General features: G+C 41.8%; 1 protein-coding gene across 1 annotated transcript in view; it reads right to left on the bottom strand.

Annotated features, from left to right (window-relative positions):
• Positions 1–227: 227 nt before the first annotated feature.
• LOC136306030 (gamma-aminobutyric acid type B receptor subunit 1-like) overlaps positions 228–10,695 on the bottom strand; it is a gene marked incomplete at its 5' end in the record, with an annotated part of 32,455 nt that continues 21,987 nt past the window's right edge. Inside the window, 5 exon segments of the mRNA XM_066209378.1 lie at positions 228–1,684; positions 3,384–3,495; positions 4,908–4,939; positions 6,313–6,441; positions 9,452–9,579. Of these exon segments, the coding sequence (XP_066065475.1) occupies positions 1,421–1,684; positions 3,384–3,495; positions 4,908–4,939; positions 6,313–6,441; positions 9,452–9,579 (665 nt within the window).

Below are 10,695 nucleotides of genomic sequence, written 5' to 3'. Positions count from 1 at the left end.
TGGAGATTTTTGCGGGAATTCTGGAGGTTTTAGGAGATTTTTTGGGGAATTCCAAGAGATTTTTTGTGGGATTTTTTTGGGGGAATTTTGGGGTTTTTTGTGGGATTTCTTGGGAATTTGGGTTTTCGTGGGATTTTCTTTGGAATTCTGGGGGTTTTTAAGGAATTCTGGGGGTTCTGCATCCGATTTTTTGGGGAATTCTGAGGGTTTTCGTGGAATTTTGGACATTTTTTAAGGAATCCTTAAAACCTTTATTTAAACTCTCGGATTTTTAAACAGTTTTTTGACAATTCCGCGAAATTTTTCCGGAAATTCCACCAATTTTTTTAGGAATTCCGCCCCCACCCCTGATCCAAGCCCTCCCATCCCTTCCCCCCCTCCCAAAATTCCCCAAAATCCCCCAAAATTCCCAAAAAATCCCCCCAAAGTACCACTGGGAGCCTTGGGAAGCAGCAGGATCCCGATTTTTCCGCCGGAATTTTGGGAAAATCCGGATCCCAGACGCGAAATTTGGGGAATTTTGGGGATTTTTTTGGGAATTTGCAGCCCTGATCCCGATTTTTCCCGTCTTTTTTCTTGGAATTCCGGGAATTTCCAGGTTGGAGGAGTCGGGTTTTTTCAGGAATTGCTGAGGAATGGGAAAAGCTTTGGGAATTTTGTGGGAAAATCGGGAATTTTGGGGAATTGCTGCGGGGGAAAACTGGGAATTCTGGAGGACTTTTTGGGAATTCTGGGAGGAAAACGGGAATTTTTTTGGGATTCAGGGAATACCTGCAGGGAAAAAAAAAATGGGAATTTTTTGGGATTTGTTGAAGGATTGTGGAGAATTCTGAGGATTTTTGGGACTGATCCCAAGTTTTTATTCCTGCACGGTCCGTCACTGACCCGACTCCTCCTGGTTTTTTCCAGCGGGAATTCGGGGAATTTTTCGGTGGGAATTCGGGGGGTTTTTCTACAGAATTTTTCGGAATTTCCTGCTGGGAATTCTGGGAATTTTTGGACATGAATTCCTGGGGGTTTTTTTTTTCCCCACGTGAATTCCAGGAATTTTTTTTGTGCGAATCCCGGGACTTTTTCCACAGGAATTCCAGGGATTTCTTTCCCACATAAACCCCTGGAATGTTTTCCGTGCCAATCCCGGGAATTTTTCCACAAAACTTCCAGGAATTTTTCCTACGTGAATCCCAAGTCCTTCCCTGTGGGAATTCCAGGAATCTTCCGCCACAAATTCTCCCAACTTTTGACCGAAACTTCCTGATCGTGTTTTCCCCCCCCCCCCCCCTCTAAAATCCCGCCGTTTTCCCACCAAAACTCCCGGTTTTTTTGGGGGTTTTTTTTTTTCCCGTAAATCCCAGGAAGTCTTCTCTCGGAATGCCGGGAATTCCTCGGCGGAAATTCCCGGATTTCCTCGGGGGAATCTCTATTTGTAGAGCAGGTGGACGCGGCTGCCGTCGCAATTGCCCCGGCCCAGCTTCTCGGCCTGCTCGGACACCAGGCAGCGCACCAGGCTGCCCCCGGGCAGCTGGGAATTCTGGGAATCCCGGGAATCCCGGGAATCGCGCTGCCCGGAGCCCAGGTGGTTCTCGGAGTCTCGGGAATCGCGGGATTGGCGGCGCCGGGAGCGGAGCTGGAGCTGCTGCCGCGCCTGCAGCTGCTGCCGCAGCTCCGAGACGCGCTCCTCCTTCTGCCGGGAACAGGAGGGGGAAAAGTCGGGAAAAGTAAAGAAAAAATGGGGGGAAGCGGGGAAAAAATCGGGAAGAGCGGGGGGGAAAAATGGGGGAAAAAACTGGGGAAAGTGGGGGGAAAAAATCGGGAAGAGTGGGGGGAAAAATGGGGAAAAGTGGGAAAAAAAATCGGGAAGAGCGGGGAGAAAGTGGGGGGAAAAGTGGGGAAAAAAACTGGGGAAAGTGGGGGGAAAAGTGGGGAAAAAAAATCGGAAAAAGCGGGGAAAAAATTGGGGAAAGTGGGGGGAAAAAATCAGGAAAAGTGGGGAAAAAATGGGAAAAGTGGGGAAAAATACTGGGAAAAAAATTGGGAAAAGCGGGGAAAAAATTGGGAAAAGTGGGAAAAAAATCGGGAAAAGTGGGGGGAAAATTCAGGAAAAGTGGGGAAAAAATCAGGAAGAGTGGGGGGGGGAAGTGGGGAAAAAAATGGGGAAAAGCAGGGAAAAAATCGGGAAAGGTGGAGAAAAAATGGGAAAAATGGGGAAAAAAGGGAAAAAAAGGAGGGGGAGGGGAACCTCGGGAAAACGGCGAAAAAGAAGGAAAAAAAAATGGGGAAAAGAGGAAAAAAGCCAGGAAAATAAAGGGAAAAATGCTCAGGAAAAGGGGGAAAAATGGGGGAAAAAAGGGAAAAAGGAGGGGGGGAGGGGAACCTCGGGAAAACAGTGACAGGGAAGGAAAAATAACGGGAAAAAAGGAAAAAAAACTAAAATAAAGGGGAAAAATGCTCAGGAAAAGGGGGAAAAAAAGAGGAAAAATGGGGGGAACCTCGGGAAAACGGCGAAAAAGAAGGAAAAACAACGGGAAAAAAGGACAAAAACCAAAAATAAAGGGGAAAATGCTCAGGAAAAGGGGGAAAAATGGGGAAAAAAGAGGGGGGAGGGGAACCTCGGGAAAACAGCGAAAAAGAAGGAAAAACAACGGGAAAAAAAGGAAAAAAAAACAGGAAAATAAAGGGGAAAAATGCTCAGGAAAAGGGGGGAAAACAGCGGGAAAAAGGGGAAAAAGGAGGGGGGGAGGGGAACCTCGGGAAAACAGTGACAGGGAAGGAAAAACAACGGGAAAAAAGGAAAAAAAAACGAAAATAAAGGGGAAAAATGCTCAGGAAAAGGGGGAAAAAGAGGAAAAATGGGGGGAACCTCGGGAAAACGGCGAAAAGGAAGGAAAAAAAATGGGGAAAAAGGAAAAAAAACCGAAAATAAAGGGGAAAATGCTCAGGAAAAGGGGGAAAAATGGGGAAAAAAGGGAAAAAGGAGGGGGGAGGGGAACTTTGGGAAAACGGCCACGAGGAAGGAAAAACAATGGGGAAAAAAGGAAAAAAAAAACGAAAATAAAGGGGAAAAGTGCTCAGGAAAAGGGGGAAAAACCGGAAAAAAGCGGAAAAAGGAGGGGGGAGGGGAACCTCGGGAAAACGGTGACAGGGAACGAAAAAAAACGGGAAAAAAGAGGAAAAAAACCAGGAAAATAAAGGGGAAAATGCTCAAGAAAAGGGGGACAAAAGAGGAAAAACGGGGGGAACCTCAGGAAAACGGCGAAAAAGAAGGAAAAAAAACGGGGAAAAAGGAAAAAAAACCAGGAAAACACCGGGAGAAGGCGGCGAAGGAAGGAAGGGGGCGGGCGGAGGGGTTTCCGTGCCGGAATTGCCGATGCACCCCGGCGCACCTCGGCGATGATCTTCTCCAGCTCGCGGTTCTCCTTCTCCAGCAGCCGCGACTTCTCCTCCTCGTTGTTGTTGGTGGAGGAGCCGGTTTTCATCGTGTCCTGCTGCTCCCGACTGCCACTCGCCCCGCGTGATCAAGCGCCGCATCTGCCGGCCGAGAACGGCCCCACGATGTTCCCAAAATATTCCCAAGTTTTCCCGGATTTTTCCCCGATTTTTCCCGGTTTTTCCCCCGATTTTTTATGATTTTTCCCTGATTTTTTACGATTTTTTCCCGATTTTTTTCTTAATTTTTTCCCCATTTTTTTCTTGATTTTTTCCCCCATTTTTTTCTTGATTTTTTTCCCCCCATTTTTTTCCTGATCTTTTAGGATTTATTTCCTGATTTTTTATGGAATTTTTTCCCCAAATTTTTATGGTTTTTTCCCTGATTTGTAATGATTTTTGTCCTGATTTTTTATGGTTTTCATCGTGTCCTGCTGCTCCGACTGCCGCTCGCCCCGCGTGATCAAACGCCGCATCTGCCGGCCGAGAACGGCCCCAAAATATTCCCAAAATATTCCCAAGTTTTTCCCGGATTTTTCCCCGATTTTTTACGGTTTTTCCCCGATTTTTTACGATTTTTTCCCGATTTTTCCCCATTTTTTTCTTGATTTTTTCCCCATTTTTTTCTTGATTTTTTTCCCCCCATTTTTTTCCTGAGCTTTTAGGATTTATTTCCTGATTTTTTATGGAATTTTTTCCCCAATTTTTAAGGGTTCATTCCTGATTTTTAATGATTTTTGTCCTGATTTTTTACAGTTTTCATCGTGTCCTGCTGCTCCGACTGCCACTCGCCCCGCGTGATCAAGCGCCGCATCTGCCGGCCGAGAACGGCCCCACGATGTTCCCAAAATATTCCCAGGTTTTCCCGGATTTTTCCCCGATTTTTTATGATTTTTTCCCGATTTTTTACGATTTTTTCCCGATTTTTCCCCATTTTTTTCTTAATTTTTTCCCCATTTTTTTCTTGATTTTTTCCCCATTTTTTTCTTGATTTTTTTCCCCCCATTTTTTTCCTGATCTTTTAGGATTTATTTCCTGATTTTTTATGGAATTTTTTCCCCAAATTTTTATGGTTTTTTCCCTGATTTGTAATGATTTTTGTCCTGATTTTTTATGGTTTTCATCGTGTCCTGCTGCTCCGACTGCCACTCGCCCCGCGTGATCAAACGCCGCATCTGCCGGCCGAGAACGGCCCCAAAATATTCCCAAAATATTCCCAAGTTTTCCCGGATTTTTCCCCGATTTTTTACGGTTTTTCCCCGATTTTTTACGATTTTTTCCCAATTTTTCCCGATTTTTTTCTTAATTTTTTCGCCATTTTTTTTCTTGATTTTTTTCCCCCCATTTTTTTCCTGATCTTTTAGGATTTATTTCCTGATTTTTTATGGAATTTTTTCCCCAATTTTTAAGGGTTCATTCCTGATTTTTAATGACTTTTTTCCTGATTTTTTACGGTTTTCATCGTGTCCTGCTGCTCCGACTGCCACTCGCCCCGCGTGATCAAGCGCCGCATCTGCCGGCCGAGAACGGCCCCACGATGTTCCCAAAATATTCCCAGGTTTTCCCGGATTTTTCCCCGATTTTTTATGATTTTTTCCCGATTTTTTACGATTTTTTCCCGATTTTTCCCCATTTTTTTCTTAATTTTTTCCCCATTTTTTTCTTGATTTTTTTTCACATTTTTTTCTTGATTTTTTTCCCCCCATTTTTTTCCTGATCTTTTAGGATTTATTCCCTGATTTTTTAATGGAATTCTTTCCCGAATTTTTATGGTTTTTTCCCTGATTTGTAATGATTTTTGTCCTGATTTTTTACGGTTTTCATCGTGTCCTGCTGCTCCGACTGCCGCTCGCCCCGCGTGATCAAACGCCGCGTCCGCCGGCGGAGAACGGTCCCAAATTATTCCCAAAATATTCCCAAGGTTTTCCCGGATTTTTCCCCAATTTTCCCAGATTTTTTCTGATTTTTTTCCAATTTTTTACGGGTTTTTTTCTGATTTTTTTTCCCATTTTTTCCCAATTTTTTCCCCGTTTTTCCCAATTTTTTATTATTTTTTTTCCCTGATTTTAAGGGGTTTTTTTCCTGATTTTTTCCCATTTTTTCCCATTTTTTTACAATTTCTTCCCAATTTTTTCTGATTTTTCACTGAGGATTTTTCCTACTTTTTTGCCATTTTTTCCCTAATTTTTTTATAACTTTTTCGCTGATTTTTTACAATTTTTTCCCACTTTTTCACAATTTCTTCCCATTTTTTTCTGATTTTCCACTGAGGATTTTCCTGATTTTTTTACCATTTTCCCCCTGATTTTTAAAGTTTTTTAAAATTATTTTTTACTATTTTTTCCCCATTTTTTCAAAATTTCTTCCCATTTTTTTCTGATTTTTCACTGATGATTTTTCCTGATTTTTTACCATTTTCCCCCTGATTTTTAAAGTTTTTTAAAATTATTTTTAAACTATTTTTCCCCATTTTTTCACAATTTCTTCCCATTTTTTTCTGATTTTTCACTGATGATTTTTCCTGCTTTTTTACCTTTTTTTTCCCGATTTCTTTATTATTTTTTCCCCGATTTTTCCCCGATTTTTTCCCATTTTTTCCCAATTTCTTCCCAATTTTTTCCGACTTTTCACTGATGATTTTTCCTCCTTCTTTTTACCATTTTTTCCCTGCTTTTTTAACGTGTTCCCCCATTTTTCCCCCTGATTTTTCCCCTGACTTTTTTCCCATTTCTTCCTGATATTTCCCACTTTTTTTCCCCCTGCGCCTGATCAGCCCAAAAAAAAACCCCAAAAAAACAAAATTAAAAATAAAAAAAAAATAAAAAAATATTTCAAACCCCCCCAAATTGCCCCAAAATTCCCGTTTTTTCCCCCAAAGCTCCCGACCTTGGGCACGAAGAGCACGACGAGGGTGATGTAGGAGGAGAAGACGACGGCCAGCGAGGCGAAGGCGAAGGCGGCGTCCTGCTGCGAGCTCAGGATCAGCGTCACCGGCGCCGTGATCAGGCACAGAACCTGCCGGAAACCGTCGGAAAATGGGCGGCGCTCTTCAAAATCTACTTTGGGAAATTTGGGGAATTTTTTGGGAATTTTTTCGGATTTTTTTTCGGATTTTTGGGGTTTTTTTCAGATTTTTTTCTAATTTTTTTCGGATTTTTTTCAGATTTTTCGCCTTTATATTGGATTTTTTGCAAATTTTTTCGGATTTTTTGGGAATTTTTTAGTGTTCCTGGGGGATTTTTTTTAAGAATTTTTTGGAAGTTTTTGGGGAGTTTTTTCAGGAATTTTTTTGAATTTTTTGGCAATTTTTTCGGATTTTGGGGGGATTTTTCTAATTTTTTTCGGATTTTTTTCAGATTTTTCACCTTTTTTTTGGGATTTCTTGCGATTTTTTTCGGATTTTTTGGGAATTTTTTTAGTGTTCCTGGGAGATTGTTTTTGGGATTTTTTTTGGAAGTTTTTGGGGAGTTTTTTGGGGAATTTTTTGGGGATTTTTGGGGGATTGTTTGGGAGGCGAAGGCGGCGTCCTGCTGCGAGCTCAGGATCAGCGTCACCGGCGCCGTGATCAGGCACAGAACCTGCGGGAAACCGTCGGAAAATGGGCGGCGCTCTTCAAAATCTAATTTGGGAAATTTGGGGAATTTTTTGGGAATTTTTTCGGATTTTTTTTCGGATTTTTGGGGGTTTTTTTCAGATTTTTTTTCTAATTTTTTTCGGATTTTTTTCAGATTTTTCGCCTTTTTTTCGGATTTCTTGCGAATTTTTTCGGGTTTTTGGGGAATTTTTTTAGTGTTCCTGGGGGATTTTTTAAAGAATTTTTTTGGAAGTTTTTGGGGAATTTTTGGGGGATTTTTTGGGGATTGTTTGGGAGGCGAAGGCGGCGTCCTGCTGCGAGCTCAGGATCAGCGTCACCGGCGCCGTGATCAGGCACAGAACCTGCGGGAAACCGTCGGAAAATGGGCGGCGCTCTTCAAAATCTAATTTGGGAATTTTTGGGAATTTTTTCGGAATTTTTTGGAATTTTTTCGGATTTTTTTTCGGATTTTTGGGGGTTTTTTCAGATTTTTTTCGGATTTTTTTCCAATTTTTCGCCTTTTTTTCGGATTTCTTGCGAATTTTTTCGGGTTTTTTGGGAATTTTTTTAGTGTTCCTGGGGGATTGTTTTTGGGATTTTTTTTGGAAGTTTTTGGGGAGTTTTTTGGGGAATTTTTTGGGGATTTTTGGGGGATTGTTTGGGAGGCGAAGGCGGCGTCCTGCCGCGAGCTCAGGATCAGCGTCACCGGCGCCGTGATCAGGCACAGAACCTGCGGGAAACCGTCGGAAAATGGGCGGCGCTCTTCAAAATCTAATTTGGGAAATTTGGGGAATTTTTGGGAATTTTTTCGGATTTTTTTTCGGATTTTTGGGGGATTTTTTCAGATTTTTTTCTAATTTTTTTCGGATTTTTTTCAGATTTTTCGCCTTTTTTTCGGATTTTTTGCGAATTTTTTCGGGTTTTTTGGGATTTTTTTAGTGTTCCTGGGGATTTTTTAAAGAATTTTTTTGGAAGTTTTTGGGGAGTGTTTTGGGGAATTTTTTGGGGATTTTTTGGGGATTTTTTTTGATTTTTGGGGTTTTTTTCAGATTTTTTTCGGATTTTTTTCAGATTTTTCGCCTTTTTTTCGGATTTCTTGCGAATTTTTTCGGGTTTTTTGGGAATTTTTTTAGTGCTCCTGGGAGATTGTTTTTGGGATTTTTTTTGGAAGTTTTTGGGGAGTTTTTTGGGGAATTTTTTGGGGATTTTTTGGGGATTGTTTGGGAGGCGAAGGCGGCGTCCTGCTGCGAGCTCAGGATCAGCGTCACCGGCGCCGTGATCAGGCACAGAACCTGCGGGAAACCGTCGGAAAATGGGCGGTGCTCTTCAAAATCTAATTTGGGAAATTTTGGGAATTTTTGGGAATTTTTTTGGAATTTTTTTCAGATTTTTTTCTAATTTTTTTCAGATTTTTTTCAGATTTTTCGCCTTTTTTTCGGATTTCTTGCGAATTTTTTCGGGTTTTTTGGGAATTTTTTAGTGTTCCTGGGGGATTTTTTTAAAGAATTCTTTTGGAAGTTTTTGGGGAGTTTTTTGGGGAATTTTTTGGAATTTTTTGGGAATTTTTTTTTATTTTTGGGGGTTTTTTTCAGATTTTTTTCGGATTTTTTTCCAATTTTTCGCCTTTTTTTCGGATTTCTTGCGAATTTTTTCGGGTTTTTTGGGAATTTTTTTAGTGTTCCTGGGAGATTGTTTTTGGGATTTTTTTTGGAAGTTTTTGGGGAGTTTTTTCGGGAATTTTTTGGGGATTTTTGGGGGATTGTTTGGGAGGCGAAGGCGGCGTCCTGCCGCGAGCTCAGGATCAGACACAAAACCTGGAAAAATCCCAAATTTGGGGAAGTTCAGAAAATTAGGAATTTTGGGGGAAATGTTTTGATTATTTTTTGGATTTTTTTCACATTTTTTTCTGCTTTTTTTCCGGATTTTTTCCAATTCTTTTCTGATTTTTTAATTCATTTTTTCCATTTTCTTTTCGAAGTTTTTTTTTGTACTTTTAGTTCATTTTTAAAGAAAAAATTTCGGCATTTTTCCAGGTGGGGGCGAATTTTCCGGGAGTATTTTTGGCCGGATTTTTCTGGGAACTTTTCGGGCGGAAATTTTGGGAATTTTTAAAAAACTCGGGGGGATTTTTTTTAAATTTTTTTGTAATTTCGGGGGATTTGGGGAGAGACAGGGGGAGGATTTTTTTGGATTATTTGGAATTTTGGTGGGGGGACAATCTTTAAAAATTTTGGGGGTGAATTTTTGTTGGTTTTTTTGGGGGCGACTTTGGGGCAGATTTTAAAATTTTTTAATTTCATTTTTTAAAAATTTTTTTTGCGATTTTTCCGGCGTAAATTTTTTTTTTTTTTTAACTTCCCGGGTACATTTTCCACCTTTCTCCGGCCGTTTTTTCGGGGCGAAACTTTGGGAATTCGGGGCTTTTTTGTGGGTTGTTTTTTTTTTTTTTACCGCCACGTTGTAGATGGCCATTCCCACCGCCCGGTGATCGTTGATTTTCTCCGTGGAAACGCTTTTGGTCTCGTAGGCCAAAAAAATCCCCAGCAGCAGCAGCAGCCCCTTGAATCCGTAAAAAATCCCTAAAAAAAGAAAAAAAAAAAATCGGGAAAAAGAGAAAAAAATTAAATCCCGAAAATATTTTTGGGATGAGGAGGAGAAAAAAAACCGGGATGGGAACGAGCCAAAACTCCCCGCCCAAAAAAAATCGTCCCGGCTTTGGGTGGAATTTGGTCGAGTTTAATTTGAATTCATCAAATTTGACGTGAATTCCTCAAATTCCACCTGAAAGCCCCAAATTCGGCCGGAAATCCCCCCAAAATTTTCCCTAAAATCCCCCAAATTCCACCTGGGATCGCCCAAATCCCGCCTGGAAAACCCCAAAATTCGCCCTAAAAATCCGCCCCCCCCAAAAAAAAATTCCGCCCGAAATCTGCAAACTCCCACCTGAAAATCCCAAATTTCACTTGAAATCCCCAAAATTTGACCCGAAAACCCCAAATTCCAACGGGACCCCTCCCCCCCAAAAAAATTCCACCTGAAACTCCCAAAAAGTCCCTGAAACTCCCACAAATTTCACCCGAAATCCCCAAAATTTACCCCAAAATTGCCCCAAATTCGCCCCGAAATCCCCCAAATTTGCCCCAAAACCCCAAATTTCACCCCAAAACCCCCAAATTTCACCCCAAAAACCCAAATTTTTTTCCCAAAATCCCCGAAATTTCCCCCAAAATCCCGCCAGATGTGCTGACCCAGCCAGGTGTTCATCCTGGTGGAGCTGAGACGCCGAAACCGCCCCGAAATCCCCCAAATTTGCCCCCAAAACCCCCAAATTTCACCCCAAAAACCCCAAATTTAACCCCGAAACCCCCAAATTTTTTCCCAAAAACCCCAAATTTTTTCCCAAAATCCCCGAAATTTCCCCCAAAATCCCGCCAGATGTGCTGACCCAGCCAGGTGTTCATCCTGGTGGAGCTGAGACGCCGAAACCGCCCCAAAATCCCCAAATTTGCCCCAAAAACCCCAAATTTCACCCCGAAAACCCCAAATTTCACCCCAAAAACCCCAATTTTTTTCCCAAAATCCTCCAAATTTTCCCCAAAATCCCGCCAGGTGTGCTGACCCAGCCAGGTGTTCATCCTGGTGGAGCTCAGACGCCGAAACCGCCCCAAAATCCCCAAAATTTGCCCCAAAACCCC

This window comes from Chamaea fasciata, unplaced genomic scaffold (assembly GCF_029207755.1).
Source record: "Chamaea fasciata isolate MVZ Bird 193981 ecotype frontalis unplaced genomic scaffold, bChaFas1.0.hap1 SCAF_911, whole genome shotgun sequence".
NCBI classification, from domain to species: domain Eukaryota; kingdom Metazoa; phylum Chordata; class Aves; order Passeriformes; family Sylviidae; genus Chamaea; species Chamaea fasciata.
Note: the sequence above shows the minus strand (reverse complement) of the source record. Positions and strands in the feature narration are given on the sequence as shown.